The sequence below is a fragment of the Panthera tigris genome, chromosome D4 (genome assembly GCF_018350195.1).
Source record: "Panthera tigris isolate Pti1 chromosome D4, P.tigris_Pti1_mat1.1, whole genome shotgun sequence".
In the NCBI taxonomy this organism is placed as follows: domain Eukaryota; kingdom Metazoa; phylum Chordata; class Mammalia; order Carnivora; family Felidae; genus Panthera; species Panthera tigris.
This window is the reverse complement of record NC_056672.1, coordinates 71,841,519-71,861,375: the sequence shown is the minus strand read 5'-3', so window position 1 is coordinate 71,861,375 and position 19,857 is coordinate 71,841,519. Positions and strand designations below refer to the sequence as shown.

The 19,857-nt window shown below is 39.9% G+C and overlaps 1 protein-coding gene across 11 annotated transcripts in view; it reads left to right on the top strand.

Annotated features, from left to right (window-relative positions):
* The window catches only part of SUSD1 (sushi domain containing 1), a 285,236-nt gene that overhangs the window by 23,358 nt on the left and 242,021 nt on the right, over nucleotides 1-19,857 (top strand). For all 11 annotated transcript variants that reach the window (XR_006210619.1, XR_006210620.1, XR_006210618.1 and 8 more), the window contains exons 4-5: nucleotides 4,738-4,890; nucleotides 5,552-5,731. Coding sequence is in view for 8 of the 11 variants with exons in the window: in XM_042964612.1 (XP_042820546.1) it covers nucleotides 4,738-4,890; nucleotides 5,552-5,731 (333 nt within the window). In the remaining 3 variants the exon portion in view is untranslated. The remainder of the gene's footprint in view (nucleotides 1-4,737; nucleotides 4,891-5,551; nucleotides 5,732-19,857) is intronic.

Below are 19,857 nucleotides of genomic sequence, written 5' to 3'. Positions count from 1 at the left end.
ACCCAGTGCTCATCCCAACAGGTGCCCTCCTCAGTGCCCATCACCCACTTTCCCCTCCCTCCCACCCCCATCAACCCTCAGTTTATTCTCAGTTTTCAAGAGTCTCTTATGGTTTGCCTCCCTCCCTCTCTAACTTTTTTTCCCCCTTCCCCTCCCCCATGGTCTTCTGTTAAGTTTCTCAGGATCCACATAAGAGTGAAAACATACGGTATCTGTCTTTCTCTGTATGACTTACTTCACTAAGCATAACACTCTCCAGTTCCATCCACGTTGCTACAAAAGGCCATATTTCATTCTTTCTCATTGCCAAGTAGTATTCCATTGTGTATATAAGCCACAACTTCTTTATCCATTCATCAGTGGATGGACATGTAGGCTCTTTCCATAATTTGGCTATTGTTGAGAGTGCTGCTATAAGCATTGGGGTACAAGTGCCCCTATGCATCAGTAGTCCTGTATCCCTTGGGTAAATTCCTAGCAGTGCTGTTGCTGGGTCATAGGGTAGATCTATTTTTAATTTTTTGAGGAACCTCCACACCGTTTTCCAGAGTGGCTCTGCCAGTTTGCATTCCCACCAACAGTGCAAGAGGGTTCCCGTTTCTACATGGAGAAATTATTCTAATGAGCTTAACATGTTTATCCAGCTAAGATTCTAGAGTGGATTAGAAAAGGGATGGTTTGTGAACATTAAGAGGTCATTAAGAGTCAAAATCATGTCAAACTAATTTCAGGGACCGATGGTAGATACTTGTGGACTTCATTAAGGCAGCTGATACCTTTGACAATGTCTGTGGACAAGATAGAATTATTGATTGGATAATGGTACAAACCAATTGCAATGGGAGACACAGTGTGGCTAGTACGCTCCTGGAGCCAGACACCTGGTTTCAAACTCTAGTGTTTTGACTCCTTAACCTGTGTGACTTCAGTCCAGTTACTTACCCACTCTGTGCTTCACTTACCTCATCTGTAAAGTGGGGATACTAATAGCGTCCATTGTAAGGATTAAGTAAGATGAAAAATAATTAGTAATAAATAATGAAGTGTTTAGAACAGTACCTGGCATGTGCAAGTTGATATGCAGAGGTCATTGCTATTAGCATTCATTATAACAATCATTGTTATTAGGCTGTTGAATGACTGTACACAAAGCAAACTGATTAATGACCATAGTGACTCATACAGAATTGATTAGTATGTAGAAACTCTTAAGTCTTTTCCATACCCTCACTACTTAGCCACATTTTTGCCCTGTAGTACTTGTACTGCCGATTTTTAGAAGTCTACTGAAAAATCCATTTATTCTCACTCTCTGTCTTTTGAGGAGTCTGGGGTAGGTGGGCAGGCTGGAAGATGATTTCTGTGTCATAGGTATATGTATACATTTTACAAACATACTCCTACTTGGAATACAAGATCTTGATAAGCTGAAATGATAGCTCCAATTCTAGGAACACATGCTGGGTCCTGGAGTGTTGAAATCATCTCTAAAGTTTGTGATGGATTGAGATTGATTTTATTTCATACTATTTACATTTTAAGAATCCTTTGGTAACTATTACCCCAAATTCCATGATTCTGTTATCAACAATTAACTGAGTTTTCACTGGTTTCATTTCTTACCACTCTTTGTTGATAGAAGTTGTTTGTTTGTTTTTTTTAATTATGTTTTCCCCTTTCTTCACAGTATTTATTCTGATGTTTTTCACTGGCTTGAATACTTTTCAAAGTCTTTTTCAGAAAAGAAATGCCAATAGTATAATTTCTGAGATCCTTCATGTTCTGAAATGTCACTCCTTGGCTTAAATATAGTATAATGTCTTGTTCCCTTTTCCTTAGAATTCTATAAATATTACTCTATTATTATCTGGTTTTCAGACAAGAAGTCCTAGGTCAGATTGTTTTCTTTTCCTCATAGATTACCATTCCTTTCTCTCTTCCTTTATAGATTTTTCTTTTATTCCATGAAATTCAGAATGACTTTCATTTTCAACATTCATGCCTGTCACCTCAAAAGGCTGTTTGGATGTGAATACTTAAGCAGAGGAAATTTTTCCTTTGATATTAATTCTTATACATCAGCACCATTCCCTTCCGCAATTTCTCTTAAATGGATACTGAATATTTTGGATCTGTCCTTATTTATTGTCCTATAGCTACTGTCTCATATAATTTCTTTTTCTTTCTTTCTTTAAAAAATGTTTTTATTTTTATTTTTGAGAGAGAGAGAGAGAGAGAGAGAGAGAAGGAGGAGGTGGCGTGGAGAGAGAGAGGGAGACACAGAATCCTTAGCAGGCTCCAGGCTCTGAGCTGTCAGCACAGAGCCCAATGCAGGGCTTGAACTCGTGAACTGCAATATTATGACCTGAGCTTAAGTCAGATGCTTAATCAACTGAGCCACCCAGGCACCCCCGTTATAATCTATTTTTCTGTGTTTTTGGAGAATTCTTCAAGTTGGAATTTGCAAGTTTATTTCTCAGCAGTGATCAACCTGTTATTCAATGCCTCTATTGGGTTTTTATTTTTGGCATTCATATTTTGTTTTTAATTTCCAAGATCTCATTTTTTTTTTCAGAAGCTCCCCTCTTTTTTCATTGATTGTGGTATCTTTTTTTTTTTTTTTTTTTTTTTTAGAGAGGCAAAGAAATCATGAGTTGGGGAAAGGGGTAGAGGCAGAGAAAGAGAATCCCAAGCAGGCTCTATGCTCAGTGCAGAGCCACACATGGGGCTTGATCCCACAACCCTGGGATCACGACCTGAGCTGAAATCAAGAGTCAGATGCTCAACTGACTGAGCTACCCAGGCACCCCTCCTTTTTTTTTTTTTTTTTTTTTTAAGATTTTATTTTTAAGTAATCTCTGCATGTAACATGGGACTTGAACTCACAACCCTGAGGTCAAGAGTCACATGCTGTTACAACTGAGCCAGCCAGGCACCCTGATTATAGTATCTTTATTAATCTCATTTGGACTTCTGTATCTCTTCATATGTGAAGAGTGTTTTGGTCATCTATTACTGCGTAATTTGTACTCTCCATCTCCCCTCTCCACACTTCCTTTTAATGGCTTGAAACAACAATTTATTATTACTCACAATTCCATGGCTGGGTGGTTCTGTCACTCATGTGGAAATGTTCAGCTGGTGGCTGGACTGGGCTGGTAGTTAATAGAGGGCTTCTCTCACATTCTAGGGGCTTGATGCTGACTATCAGGCCACCTTAGATTTCCATGTGGCCTCTCTCTTCACATGGTATCTCATTTGTAGGGCATCCTCTGGCCTCTCTCCTAAGCATGATGGCTTGGATTTCCTTACAGCATGGCCACTGGATTCCAACAGATGGAAAGAGGAAGCTGTCACTTGTCTCTACTGTTAGGTTCAGAGCAGGCATAGTGTTAACTTCTGCATTCTATTGTCCAAAACAAGTCTCAAGACAACCCAAGGGGAGGGGAAATGGATTCCACTCTTGAATCCCCAAGAAAGAGAGGGGAATGGCCGCCATCTTTGGAGACAGTCTTCCAGATTTTCCCATAAGTCTGATACATTAAAGATATAGGCTGATCAGAATTGGTAGCTTGTATGGACTCTTTCAGCAATTAAATGAATTTCTGGCCCTCAAACAATGATCAGTGAGTGATGAGGAGTTCATTGGTCCAAGACCAAAAACCAAACAAAAGGGAGAATATAGTGAATTTTAATAAAGTCATAATTAAACAAATTTTAAAGGGTTCTGATATTACTTTCTTCCTTCTTTTATGAAATTATGGCTTTAGTAGTTTTTGGAAAACAAAACAAAACAACTCTTTATCTGGCAAAATAGAATATTGGCCACTTTATAGTGGCCCTTTCAAAATTACTGGCCTTTAAAATCCCAGAGCTGGTTAAGAACCAGGTTTTCTTCAGTCCTGCTATTCCCTTGGTCCCCACCCCCCGCCTGGGTTCTTACAAGTGTCCTGGGAAAAGTCCCATTTCACTTAAGGTATTTTTTTCCTCTGGGTGAAATAGGAGTGTGAGTGTGTGTATGTGTGTGTGTGTGTGTGTGTACATGTGTCTGATGGAATTCCTAAAGTTTTTAGTTTTGTTTTCCTAAGCCATTTCTTGGGGAAAAAACTGCCAGCTGGCAGAGAGGTTTCCTCTTCAGTGTCTGAATTACCATGTGGTTTTTACCTCTATACCTGATACTTCTGGCAGTCAAGAGGAGAAGTCTGCCAAGGGGCATGTCTTTTTCCTCTTGAAGCCTGTTTTAAGCTCTTGGAATCTTGGTAAAATTGGTGAGACCCTTCTGAATTTTCCTCTGACGACCTGCCTCACCATCCTATGCTCATGAGCTGGAAAGCATTTTTCACTCTGGTTTAAATTGTTTTATATTTGGAGTTCTACTCCAGGTATTTTAGTATGAGGTAGAGGCCATCCTTATTTTGTAGTAATTGGATTTTTTTCAGCATGCTTTTTTTGGGTTCCTTTTGTTGGTGTCAGAGAGTTGGTGATGGTGGTTGGTTTTAGTGTATTTCCAGAACACATCGACAAGCATTTATGGAACACCTTTTAGTACTGTTGGTGTAAAGGACATATGAAAAGAACCTTTGAAGAATAAAATAAAATCAATGATACCATTGTAGACAAATGCATCCATTTTTTTAAGGGTAGATTGAGAATATGAGAAATGGCAGTCACAATGCCCCCTGCCTCTGTTTTTTCCTTTTTCTGTTTTTCTCTCCCTTCTTATATTTGGGTCTCAAGACATAGATGAGTGTGAGGTTTCCGGCCTGTGCAGACAAGGAGGACGGTGTGTGAACACTTACGGAAGTTTCGAATGCTACTGTATGGATGGGTACCTGGCAAAGAATGGGCCTGAGCCTTTCCACCCGACCAGAGACGCCACGTCATGCACAGGTGGGTTTCTGCCAAAGAAGGAAGCTTCTGAGGGCGAGATTCTGTTCTCAGATGACTTTCTCCTGAGCTGAGCCTGTGTCTTTGGGGTTGGGGTTGGGGTCTGTGTTGGGGATGTGAGTGGAGATTATCTATTCCTTTGTGCAGCTGTACAACCTATGAAATAAAGCCAATGATACAGGGTAGAAGGGGGCTATCTTACATTTTTAAAAAAGCTACAATTTTTAGGGTTTTTTAGCAGTAAATAGAAATTATGCTATTAAACATGATTTTAGGTAGTAAATATAGCTGATCTGGTAAGGACCAGCAGAAGAAAATTGACTCTGGAAATTCCAAAGCCATATATATCTTTAGGTATTTTGCAATTTAAATTTTTTACTTTGTTGGGCTAGGCTTCTCTTTAGGGTGAATTAGTGAAGGCTGACTGCCAAATTCCATCAGCTTTATGCATGTATGGATGCTATTACCTATGGAAGGCCAGAAGGCTGAATAGAGACAATCATTGGAAACGTGCCCAGAAGTCAAATGGAAATTAACCAGTCTGTAAAATATGACTCAGGTGTGTGTGGAGGGAGGGGGATGATGGGGCAGAGGTGGAGGGAGATGATGGATTTTGAAAATTTATATTCACATAGTAATGAATTTGACATTAATTTATTTTCAGAAATAGACTGTGGCACCCCTCCTGAGGTCCCAGATGGCTATATCGTAGGAAATTATACTTCTAGGCTTGGCAGCCAGGTTCGTTATGCTTGCAAAGAAGGATTTTTCAGTGGCCTGGAAGATACAGTTTCAAGCTGCACAGCCTTGGGCACATGGGAGTCCCCAAAATTAAATTGCCAAGGTGAGTTTTCAAAAGGTTCAGGTTCCCAGATTGTATCATTTTGAGCTTGTTTTCATATTTCTTTCTAAATTTCTCTTTAGGGTAGTGAATGAATTAAATAGATCCAGTAAATCCCTGTTGTTTGTAATAGGTTTACAGTTGATTCTCTTGGTATTTTCCGGAATAGTTATCTTATCATCTGCAAATAATGATAATTCCATCTTTTTTTTTGTTTTGTTTTTTAAATTTTATTAGAGAGAGACAGAGACAGTGTGAGTGGGGGAGGGTCAGAGAGAGGGAGAGAGGGAACCTCAAGCAGGCTCCACACTGTCAGTGCAGAGCCTGACATGGGGCTCAAACCCATGAAACCATTTGATCATGACATGAGCTGAAACCAGGAGTTGGATGCTTAACCGACTGAGCCACCCAGGCACCTTTTACTTTTCTATGTTTATGAAAGTTCTGTTTCTCTTGATTGACCACAGGCTAGTATTTTCAGAACAAAAATTTAAATAGTAATGTTGACTTTGAATATTCATTTCTTATTCATGACTTTCATGGCTTTGGTTTTAGTTTTTTATGACCTTAGCTTTTTGATGTTATGGGTATCTACTTATATTCCTATGCACACTGATCCAGTGCTATGTGCCAAGTGCTCTTCTTAGCACTGTATATATGTTGATTCATTCAATCCTTATAGTAACCCTATGAGGATGTACTGTTATTATCCCATTTTACAGGTGAGAAAAGTGAGGCTTGGAAAAGTGAAGTTATCAGTTCAAGCTCAAGGTCATGCAGCTAGTGATAGAGCTGAACTTGAACCCAGGAATTCTGGTTCCAAAGGTTGTATTCTTAATCATGCTGGGGTACTGCTTCTGTTTTCATGATGTTGGTGGCTTTTGGTTTGTTTCTTCCTTTTGGCTTTCTCTCTTTTCATTTATTACAATTATGCTAGTTTTTGGCATAACATAATCTTAAGGAAGCACCTATCCCAACTTTACTAGGGCTTAAAAGAATCAGAAATGAGTTATTTTTTGTCATGTCTTCTAGACAGGTGTTAAGGTGATCATGAATGTTTTTGCTTTAAACAAGTCATGTCTAACCTATAATTATATTATTAGATTTCCTGATAATATATTCTAGTATCTGGAATGGATTCTTCTGGGTCTTTGTTTTTTTATTCTTTTCATCTGGATTATAGTTGCTAAATTAAAAAAAGTATTTTTATTTTAGAGAGAAAGGGGGAGGGGCAGAGGGAGAGAGAGAGAATGAAAGAGAGAGACAGAGACAGAGACAGAGCGACAGAGAATCCCAGGCAGGCTCCATGCTCTCAGTGCAGAGCTCGACATGGAGCTCAAACCCACAAACCATGAGATCATGACCTGAGCCGAAATCAAGAGTCTGACACTCAACCAACTGAGCCATCCAGGCGCTCCTGCTAAATTTCATTTAGAATTTTTCTGTTGATACTCAGAAGTGAGGTTGGCTTATTTTCTTTTTCTGTGCCATCTTTGTTGGGTTGGGTGTCAGTGTTATTCTTAATTTTAAAAAGAGAATTTGAGAGAATTTCTTTCTTTATTCTTTGGACTACTATAAATAGAATTTTTAAAGATTTGGAAAATTTCACTCAAAAATTACCTGGTTATGGCTTTTTTGGAGAGGTAGCCCTGGGGCTATTAAAAAATCCTATACTTATTGGTCTAAGTTTCTTAATTTATGTATTCCTAGAAAATCATTTATTTTATCCAGATTTTCAAGCTTATTTGTAGAGAGAAGTGTAAAGCAATCTTATTTATAATTTTCTGTAGTTATAGTTGTTTATAAGTGAAATATTGGAAACAACTGCAGATGTCTATCAATAGGAGATTGGTTAAATAAATCATGGCATATACATGAAATGGAATATTATGTAGCCAGTAAAAATTAAATTAGAAAATAATATTTATTAACATAGTTTAGTCTTAGTAGTATATTACTGAGTTATCAACTATATGTGTAACATGATCTTAGTTTTGAAAGAGTTCATATGTACATATATGCTTACAAAAGCTTAGAAGGGTGTACAGCAAAATATTAACAGCAGTAACTTCCACTGGAGGGGATCCTGGATGATTTTCATATTTGATACTCTTTATGGAAAGAATTTTGAACATATTAGACAAAGTAACAAAGCTGTTTCCATTTTGGAAAAAAGAAAACTTTTCATTGACTTTACTGCATAGCTAGAAAATCTCAGTGAAGTGCTTGGCTAAGTTAATTCTTGTGCTGTTCTGATCTGCGATTCAGGCTCTACACATATTTTAATAATGATCATACTGGGGGTTAAGAAATTCTAAAAGTACGTTATAGTTCTAACATTATCTTTCAATGGATCAATTAAAATGCAGAATTTAGATTAAAATGTGCCATAATGCATATCAAAGAACTCTCTGAGGATTTATATAGGAAAACCCTAACAAAAGAGTTAGTGTGGCTTTGAGAACTACTAGTCGTCTGGATTACTGGACTGAGGATGGAGAAAGTTAATTTAGAGGAGAATACTTGTTACATTCCCCAAAGAACTGTTATTTAAAAGATCTTCACTCCATTTTTACCTCCTCTAATAACTGCTCCGTCTGCCTGCTGACACCTTCTTCCTCCCCCGTGTCACCACATGGCCACCAGCTTCTCAAGGCTGTGCCTGCTTTTCTGAGCACACCCCTTCTTTATCCTTCATGTTCTCTGGGGCTCCAGATTCTGGGCTGTGTGCCAGCCAGCACTGTATTCTCAGCTCAGAGGAATTAGGAATTGCACTGAAAACACTAGCAAACTGTGAACTTGAACAGGTACTTGGGACGGGAGCCGCTGTGTATTACAGATGCAGCTTTGGTGTCCAATTTAACAGACTTCCCCATCAGAGAAGGTACAGTTGGTGGATCCCATTGGTTGCCAATTACTGTGTCCCTGGAGGTTCTGCTGCTGTGGCTGGGACCCCGAGGCCCAGACTCCCCTCTGAACAGCTCTCAGAGGTGGGACCTGGAAGCGAGGATGACAGCTTCTCATGCCAGGGCATCTGGGGCTCCTGAAACATCAGTCCCACACTTCCATCAGCTCTCTGGAAAAGACAGAATCAATCTCTAGTTTGTATTGCCTATTATTTTATTATTACTTGCTTAGCTTTCAAAAAAGATGCAAGTTGTACATGGCAGCTTAGAGAACTTAAACTTTTAAAATTCAACCAAGCCAGAAGCAAAGTGAGGGAATCACTTCAACTGTGTTATCATCAACAACAATCCAGAGTCCGGGTCTGATGCTAGATAAACTGTAGACCTTGTGACTAAGGAAATCTGGGGTCTGGGAGAAGAGAAAAGACAGGTATATCATGAACTATGATGCAAGGGTGAGCTCCTAAGTATTACGTGAAAAGATGGATAAACACTAAGGGTTCTGATGGGAGATAGGGTGGTTCCAGGAAAGAGATGACATTTGTGCTCTTCTCTTTGAGTAGTTTACTTGCTGTGTAAGAGTCCGGGGAGGAGTGGTTTGCAGTGTTGGTCGATGAGTTGGAGGGTTCTGGGGGTGGGGGGAGTCTATCTTCCAAGATAAAATCCAAACTCCTAACCATGGCCTCTGAAACCAACAGGGTTTGGCCTTTTTGACTTCTCTACAGGTTACATTTCCCATCATTCTCTTCCAACCAACATGTCAAGCTTTTATCAACGTCAGGGCCTTTACACCTGCATCTCCTGCTACTTAAAATACTTGCCAACCATCTTAAATTTTTTTTTACTGTGATAAAATACACATAATATAAAATTTACCATTTTCACCACTTATAAATATACAATTCATTGGCATTAAGTACATTCACAATGTTGTGTAACCATCACTGTTATCTGTTTCCAGAATGTCTTCATTATCCCAGACAGAAACTCTGTACCCATTAAACAATAACTCCTCATTCCTGTGTCCCTCCAGCCCCTGGTAACCTCTGTTGTACATTCTGTCTCTGTGAATTTGTATTCTAGGTACCGTATAGAAGAGGAATCATGCAATATTTGACTTTTAATGTCTGGCTTCATTCACTTAGCATAATGTCTTCAAGGTTCATCCATGTTGTAGCAGGTGTCAGAACTTCATTCTTGTCTAAGGCTGAGTGATATTCTATTCTGCATATATATTTGGTGATGGAGTCTCCCTGGTTTTTTACACAGCATGCTCCTTCTCATCTTTTAAGTTTCAGCTTCAGTGTCACCTCTGACATTACTGTCCTTAGTGTCCAATATGTAAGTATCTTATTTATGATTATTTTTGTAGTTTATGTCACCCCTACTGGACTATAATCTGGGAGCTCTGCCACCACGGAGTCGTCCTAGGCATGATCTCTCCAGCACCTGGCACCCTGCCTAGCATGCCTAAGGCCTGTGGGAGCACCCTGAACTCCATTCACAAGGGGGTGCAGACCACGCCCGACAGTAGGGAGTTGGCTCCTGAACTGGTGTCCCAGCTGATCACGTGGCTGAGCCCTGCTGAGACCCTGACTTCCTGTTTTGTTTCAGCCCTCAAGCTTCATATCCTTTGCTGATTCCACATCTTCTTTGTCTTCTGTACCTTCACACTTCCTTCTCACTTGGCATGACACCTCTGTGCTTTGATGAAGCAGGGCAAGGCCTTGGGGCTGATTCCTGATTTTCCCCATATCCATGCATATGGCCCTCAAAGAATGGGGGGCCCAGCACTTGTGGGCTGATTGCAGAGGCACGAGTTTCTCCTTTGAGTTAATGAGGATACGACATGGTTTCTTACGTCTACTAATAACAGAGCCTTTCTCTAAAGGTGGCCAGCACTTTTTTTTTATTGTTTCTTTTGTTTTTTTTTAATATAATTTATTGTCAAATTGGTTTCCATACAACACCCAGTGCTCATCCCAACAGGTGCCCTCCTCAATGCCCGTCACCCACTTTCCCCTCTTCCCCACCCCCATCAACCCTCAGTTTGTTCTCAATATTTAAGAGTCTCTTATGGTTTGCCTCCCTCCCTCTCTGTAACTTTTATTTTCCCCCCTTCTCTTCCACCATGATCTTCTGTTAAGTTTCTTAGGATGCACATATGAATGAAAACATATGGTATTTGTCTTTCTCTGCCTGACTTATTTCACTTAGCATAATACCCTCCAGTTCCATCCACATTGCTGCAAATGGGGTGGCCAGCACTTTAAGGTTGACAAGGTTTTCTGTAAACATTGTCTCATCTGATCTTTAGAAATTCCTTCTGAAGTGGTTAATAGGTTATTTCTCATTTCACATATATTCTATTTACAAGTAATAATGGGTATTATTTCCCATTAAGAACCAGAGAGAGGAAGTGACTTACCTTGTGTCACTAGCTTATGTATCAAGATGAGAACCCAAAGCACTTTCTAGAAGGCAAATTCTGTGTAGAAAGAACCCTTGTGAATACTGGAGGTGGGAGGCAAGAAGGAAACCTGGGGGGCCCAGAAGCACACAATAGGGTCCGGGATCCATCCGGAAGAATATTTATTGTTGCTGAGTCAACTCTTCCGCTTTTAAGATTTTTCTAAATAGAACCCAATCTCACCTCTGTAAAGTGGAGAGTGTTTGAAAAAGTTTTGACATAAGTTGGAACACAGATTAGGGCATTCAGGTGAGGAACCGCACACAAGTTTTGTTGCACCGCTGTCTCTGAATTTTTAGCAGGGGTCTGGAGACGGTTCTGAGGCCACGTCCAGACCTGGCAGGAAAGTGTGCCGTGAGTGACTCATGGCCTCTGCTGTGAGCAAGGGAGGGTATAGTGGCAGCACACTTTTCCTGTGGTTATCTTTTGTGTTCCAGGTAATCATTTGAAACAGATTTTCTGACGCCCTCACTACATACTGACAATTTAAAACATTTAGGAAAACAGTATTGACTTCCTTGCTGCGTGCAACAAATCTCTTGTGTTATCCTTTTGCCAAGTAAATGCCATTGAAATATGTCACTTGCAAATGGAGTCATTGTAGCGTGAATGATGACGCTCTTGTAAGACTGACACAGGCTGGTGAAGCACGAGCTTTAGAATCAGAGAGACTTGGGTGAGTTTTGGCTGAACCACTTGGGAGTTGTGTAACCAGCTCTAAACTTCTCTGAACTCCAGTTTCCTTCTTTAGTAGGGAATGAGATTGTTTTCATCCTGTGGACTTATTGTGAAGATTTAATGAGATAATGATATAAAGCACTTGGTGCTGTGCTTGATGTAAAGTACCTGCCAGATAAGTGTTCACCATCAGAATAAGAGGTCATAAGCTAGGAGGGAGCAGCAGGTAGTGTTTCTAACTTAAAAATGTAATATCTTTGTGAAATTTCCTACCACATAGTGGGAAGGTCTAAAATCCTCCAGCTTTCACGTTGCCTGATCTATTAGTTTTCAATTCAAATATTCTGTTTACAAGTAGAGCATTAAAAGGAAGAGGTTTTTTTTTTATTTTTTTTTAAACGTTTATTGATTTTTGAGACAGAGAGAGACAGAGCATGAACAGGGGTGGGTCAGAGAGAGAGAGGGAGACACAGAATATGAAACAGGCTCCAGGCTCTGAGCTGTCAGCACAGAGCCTGATGCGGGGTGCGAACCCATGAACTGTGAGATCATGACCTGAGCTGAAGTCAGACGCTTAACTGACTGAGCCACCCAGGCGCCCCGGAAGAGGTTTTAAAAAAAAAAATTTTTTTTTAGTGTTTATTTACTTTTGAGAGAGAGACAGAGCGTGAGTGGGGAGGGGTAGAGAGAGAGGGAGACACAGAATCAGAAGCAGGCTCCAGGCTCTGAGCTGTCAGCACAGAGCCTGACGCGGGGCTTGAACTCACAAACTGTGAGATCATGACCTGAGCCGAAGTCAGACGCTTAACCGACTGAGCCACCCAGGTGCCCCAGAATGAAGAGTTTTAATGTTATATTTTTGAAAAAAAGAAAGATTCACACGCTGCTCAAAGCATCTACAGCCATTATCCCATCTACAAATGGAAGATCCTTAGAAGAGATACGCTGATAAATTCTTTGTTTCTTCCCAGCACTCACACTTTCACCTCCTCCGAAGGAGGTTTCCATACCAGACACTATTTCTTGACAATCAGTATTGTTATGTGAAATGGAAATTTTTTTTTCTTCCAAGTGGGCCTTCTCTATGAATATGATCTGAAGGAAATGTATTGTTAGCCGAAGCTAACATTCACGGAAGACTTTAGAATACAAAATACATCAAAAAGTTATTTTTTTTTCCCCTACTGCCTTGAGGGCAAGTGGACTTTTTGGTACTAATGAGCTCATTAGCTTAGTTACAGCAGTTAATAAGCTACTCTTGAGAATGTTCTTCATGGCATCCTATAACCCTCCCACTTTTCTTTGATGATGGCAATACCATTTTCTAAATGCAAGTTGCCACATACTGAGATGTTAGATTCCAACCCCCCACATTGATCATACATGAAATTTCGTACTCCAGTGATCCTGGAATGAGGCTCTAATTCCATGTGGGCAAATTAGGAGCATGCCATAAAGTGCATGAAACTTTATCTCAAGGTTACATTTTTCAGCCCCATTCCTTAGGCCATATTTCATACATATATGCATCACAAAGATTAATGTTCATAATAATATGAATAGCTCACATGACTGCAGGGGTTATTTTAAAAATATAGGTTTTTTAAACCTATATATTTTAAACCTATATATTTTTAAACCTATATATTTTAAAAATATAGGCTATAGGTTATTTTAAAAATATGGGCTATAGGTATAGCTCCATGAAGAGCTTACCATTAAGAGGTGGGGGAAGAACATTTTTACAAATGAAGAAAATAGAGGGCTAAGTGCTGAATTATCTGATACAGGACATGAGTATAGTGTAGACTCTGATGTTAACCTGACCATCTGGACCCTTACAACCTGCCATGTCACACAAATTTCTAGGCGATATGTAATTCTGCTTTGACTCTAAGGCACAACAGAGACATTTCTGTTATTGTGTAAATGAAACTAACTTTAATATGATTTTCTTCAGTTTTCATATTTGTTGCTGCTTCTCTGCCAGAGCTCTCCATCTACAAATTTATTTCTCTGGGAAGACTTTTTTAGAGTCAATATCAGTATGTGGAATAGGTCTATCATTCCTTCCCCTGGCAGTTGGCAAAACGTCTGCCCAATTTATGGACATTATTGGTCATTTTTTTTTTTTTTTTCATTCTCAGCTTGGGTATTTATTGGTCTCTAACTCAGTCTTAGATGACACCTTAGATTATTATGTTATTTCTGAAATCAATCACATTATTGTGCTGATGTTCATAATAGGAAGCAGCCAATGGGGATGAAATTTGTGATGCAGTCAGCTGTTGACTAGATGCCATAAATCTCCTATACCTTTCATCAAACAGATTTCCTTCTGGAATATTTTCTTGGGTTGAATATTAAAGCTAGTAATGTGGGTAAACATTTTTACCTTCAAGATATGAAATAGAGTGTGAATGTGGTCCTTGAAATTGGCACAGCACATCTTCCCCCTGGGGAGACCAGTTTTGCAGTTGATTATTTGCATAAAATCACAAAATATAGGAGGACAGTAGGGAAGAATTCCCAGCCATGTTCATAATTAGTTGACTGTATTGCTGATACATATCCAAACGTTGTTCCTTCATAATATAATTAGCCAGAGAAACGTGTGCTTAAATGAACACCCCTAATGCATATCTAATGCAAATTTGTGCTCTTTATTTTTCTTTCCTTTGGATATAAACTGTTTTTTTTTAAACTTTTTAAAAAATGTTTATTTTTGAGAGAGAGAGACAGAGAGACAGAGAGACAGAGCGTGAGTGAGGGAGGGGCAGAGAGAGAGGGAGACACAGAATATGAAGCAGGCTTCAGTCTCTGAGCTGTCAGCATAGAGCCTGACACGGGGCTCAAACTCACAAACTGTGAGATCATGACCTGAGCCAAAGTTGGATGCTCAACCGACTGAGCCACCCAGGTGCCCCTAAAGTGTTTTTAAATGGCTTATTTCCTTGTGATAGTGAAAGCTTTGGGCATTTCATGTAGAACCATATTTTTATTTACTTTATTATTACTTTTTAAAGTTTATTTATGTTGAGAGAGAGAGAGAGAGAAAGTGTGCATGCACATGAGCAGGAAAGGGGCAGGGAAAGAGGGAGAGTGAGAATCCCAAACAGGCTCTGTGCTTGCATCCTGACGCGGGGCTCGAACTCACAAACTGTGAGATCATGACCTGAGCTGAAATCAAGACTCGGGCACTTAACTAACTGAGCCACCAAGGTGCCCCAGAGTCATATTTTTATTACCACCTATTGTAACGTCTGTTGGGTTGATTTTGGGGGTATTTTTTAATAGCAGCCACCTGCTTTCTTGTGTACCATTTGTTCTGAGCAGAAGTGGCAGTAGCTGCCATGTCTCTCAAGCGTGGTGGGGATATCTGTGACAGGCCAGACCCCATCAGTACTAAGAAGGCTTCAGGGTATGACACTGATGCAGAGGTAAGTCTATTTCCAGCAGCTGTCTTGCTCTGGAAAAGCTCGTGGAGGCAAGATTTGGCAGAGGGAGTTGTTACACAACACTTCCATACTCATTTGAATGCTCCTTCATGCAGCCTTTTCTCCTGAGGATTTAGCTAACCTCTAAGGTCAGTCCCAATCAGGGCTTCGAGTGGACCCCTTCATTGTGAGCCTTTCTAGATTTATTTATTTTTATTTTTTATTTTGAAAAGTTTGTTTATTTATTTATTTTGAGAGAGAGAGAGAGTGCATGCCCGAGCACATGCGAGTAGGGGAGGGGCAGAGAGAGAGGGAATCCCAAGCAGACTTCGCACCCTCAGCACAGAGCCCGACGTGGGGCTCGAACCCATGAACAGTGAGATTGTGACCTGAGCTGAAGCCAAGAGTTGGATGCTTAACTGACTGAGCCACCCAGGTGCCCTGAGGCTTTCCAGATTTAATGGACCAGGACTTTGGGACCATACATCCCATGGCTTGAATGCTGGCTCTATCTTTTACTATTGGTGTGACTTTTGAATGTGACTTAAGCTCTTAGGAGCTCTTAGTGGCTCTTAAGCTCCATATTCATATCTATAAACTACATGAGAAAAAACCATCTACCTTGCAAGGTTTTCTGTGAGAAATCAGTCAGATAGTATATATCTAATGGACTGATGTTGAGTAGGATTTCGGTGAATGCTGTCATGATTAAAATTATTGAGGTTTGGGGCACCTGGGTGGTTCAGTCGGTTGAGCGTCCGACTTCGGCTCAGGCCATGATCTTCCAGTTTGCGAGTTTGAGCCCCGCATCGGGCTCTGTGCTGACAGCTCAGAGCCTGGAGCCTGCTTTGGATTCTGTGTCTTCCTCTCTCTGCCCCTTCCCTGCTCATGCTCTGTCTCTCAAAAATGAATAAACGTTAAAAAATTGTTTTTTAATAAAAATAAAATTATTGAGGTTTGAACAGAATTCCCTGGTACAAAACTGATACTAGTTTTTGTGAGTCTTTTACTCTCTTTTCATCTACTTGGTGTTTGGTAGGTGTGAGTTACCTCTGTTGGGTAACAAACACAGAGGTAATGCATACCTGTCTTGTTATTTATACTTATAACGTACTGAGGTTTCCTTCCTCAGGGGCTTTGGTCATATCAAAGTAACATTTGTTGCATCTCGAACAATGATAAAGTAGTAGTGTGCTATCAATGAACAGTTCTTTAAGTATTTACTATGTAAAACATATAATTTTTTAAAAGAAATTTATGATTGTTTTATTTATCTTATTTATTTATTTATTAATTTTTTTTTTTTTTTTTAGTGTTTATTTTTGAGACAGAGTGTGAGTGGGAGAGGGCAGAGAGAGAGACACACAGAATCTGAAGCAGGCTCCAGACTCTGGGCTGTCAGCACAGAGCCCGATGAGGGGCTCAAATCCACAAGGTGTGAGATCATGATCTGAGCCAAAGTTGGATGCTTAACCAACTGAGCCAACAAGGAGTCCCTAAAACATACTATTTTAAGTTGGCATTGTGGGGGTGCAAGAGATTGTAAAATAAAGATTCTGTCCTTTAAGAACTGGCCATATTTTGGGAAGACATAATATATTCATAGAAAGATGTTAAACCCTCAAGCATGTGATGATAAACGGTAGCTGTTCATACTAGTATTCCATTTAGGTTCTCAGCTGAGGGTGTGCATAAAAACCAAACTTGGAACCTTGTAGAAATGTGGTTGCCAAGAACCCAACTCAGTACTACTGATTCGGAAGAATTATCTCTGGGGAAGGGGAGAGGCTGTGAGGCTCCAGATGGGTGTTTTTCCAAAGCCCCATAGGCAAGTCAGATGTACACCTTCTGTTTAGAACTATGTGTTTAATCCAAGCCATGCTAGAATCCTCTCTAAATATCTCTTGCCAAGAGACTCTCCAACTTGAGTAGCTGTGGAATGGGAAGGCATAGAGTCACGAGCCCAGGTTGTCTACCACTAGGCACCTTCCTGAGTTGCTGAACCTTAGTTCTTAGAGACCAAGCTATTGATGTCTCATCAACTCCCAAATTAATATTTTTGGTATTAATTTTTTTATTTAAAAAATTTTAAAGTTTATTTATTTTGAGAGAGAACGAGAGAGAAAGAGAGAGAGAGAATGAGCAGAGAGCATGAGCAGGGGAGGGGCCAAGAGAGAGGGGGAGGGAGAAAATTCCAAGCAGGTTCTGCGCTGTCAAACTCACAAACTGCAGAGATCATGACCTGAGCTGAAACTAAGAGTCAGACACTCAACTGATCGAGCCACCCAGGCTCCCCATGTTTTTGGTATTAATTAAAAAACATCTTGTATTCCCAACAAAAGCCACCATGTCTTCCATTATTCTTAGTTGTGTCCAAGGATGGAAGGCAGTTTAGTTATCTTCTGTATTCTTATACCTTTAGAATCTGTGCTTCTCCCTTAATCCAATTATCTATCACTGGATTCCTTCCCACTGTCTCCAATGTGCTGTTTAGAATTCCAGTTTCAAGGGGCGCCTGGGTGGCGCAGTCGGTTAAGCGTCCGACTTCAGCCAGGTCACGATCTCGCGGTCCGTGAGTTCGAGCCCCGCGTCAGGATCTGGGCTGATGGCTCGGAGCCTGGAGCCTGTTTCCGATTCTGTGTCTCCCTCTCTCTCTGCCCCTCCCCCGTTCATGCTCTGTCTCTCTCTGTCCCAAAAATAAATAAAAAACGTTGAAAACAAAAAATAAAAAAAAAAAAAAGAATTCCAGTTTCAAGGTCCATAAACCTGCATAACCTACACCCTCAATCTCTTCACTGCTGTTCCCTCTATTTCCTGCTATAACTGAACCCTGGTTTTAACTGGAAGATATTTTAGATGTCAACAATGAATGGGCAGCTTTATGAAACATTAACCACCTGTTCGGTTGGCTGCTCATGTACACACAAATATACTTGTGTCTTGGAGTGTTTTGGGCTGGTTGATATGTCTAAAGGTTTGATGCTTTGAAGGGAAAAACATGATGAGGGCCAAGAAGCCTTGTGTCTGGTAAACATGTATGAAAAGGGAATTAATCTCTGTGGGCAAATATGGGACTTGTGAGGTAGGCAGGGTTGGAGGATTTATGAAATGACCATCTGGTTCTGGTCCCATAACTGCTCATGATTTGAATCTGCACTGACCAGAGACTAACTCCTTTTTAAAAATCTCGGAATCAAGTGACTGGTCAGGTGGGTTGAGCTGTTGTATTAAAGTTCTTACGATAACTTCAGTGACAACAGATGAAAGCCTGTTCTGGGAGGCCTCCCTCAGGGAAATAACTCTGGGGTTCTGCAACAGTCCAAGCATCCATAATGGGATGGAGGCAAGTGCAATTCCATGAAATCTACCTGTTCTGTATCAGAAGCTTGTTTAAGAGAAGCCACCTACTTCTAAGGCCAAGAATGGTCTTTGGGGAGTTGGGAACAGATCATACCATTTTCCTCTATCTTGAGTGCTTTATCTCAATAAATGCCCTTATATTTTAAAAGCCTGGATGTCAAGAGTGCTTACTTGGCTTTCTACAGATTGGGGAGAAAACTAAAAAGCAGGATGAATAACAAAAGTTGTATATATTTTTTCCTCTGTATTTAGGTATGACTGGGATTGTTGGTTGCATTTGAGATTATTATGACCTCCTTATTTTATATTTATTATGCTTTCTTTAATAAAGTGATATCTGTGAACTCCCCATAACTGCATGAGAAATTTAGCATGTTCATTTCTTCCCTTTGCCTCATTGCTCAGAGTTTTTGAAATAATTTGGAACTTTACTTTCAAATTATTTTTTTTTTACCTTGTTCAACTTTATTTATTTAAAAAATTTTTTAGTGTTTATTCATTTTTGAGAGAGAGAGAGTGCGAGCCAGGGAGGGGCAGAGAAAGACTTTCTTTTACATGAGGTAGAGTTTGGCTGGGTCTAAAATGGTAACATCAAAATCCATTTACTTCAGATAGTTTCTGTAAATATTCTAGTGTCTTCTAGTAGTTAAGAGTTGCAGAGAAGAAATTTCATATCAATTTTGTAATGTCAGGCCTACCTCCCTCTTTGCAGCTGATTTTTTTTCTTTGAAAGATACTTATAAATTGAATGTTTAGACTATACTTTCCTTATTAATTTGCTTTACAAAGTTCAAATATTTTGTTTATATTTCATTTAATATTCAATTGGCAAGAAAACTACATCTATTATCTATTATCATCTATTTTGGAGTTTGTGATCTGATGATACATGGTAGAAGGTACGTGAAAATGTTAATATTTAATAGAACCCTGGGATGGATTATTTCACTGAACAAGGAATTCTTCATAATGTAAATGGTCTTATAATTGGAACATTTTTTTTTTTAATTTTTAATGCTTTATTTTAGAGAGAGAGAGAGAACGAGAGGGGGAAGGGCAACGAGAGGGGGAAGGGCAGAGAGAGGGGGAGACACAGAATCCGAAGCAGGCTCCAGGCTTCGAGCTGTGAGCTCAGAGCCTAATGCGGGACTTGAACTCTTGAACTGCGAGATCATGACCTGAGCTGAAGTTGGACGCTTAACCGACTGAGCCACCCAGGCATCCCTAATTGGAACATTTTCTATGTATACATGTTTGTAAATTTCATTAAAGTCAGGT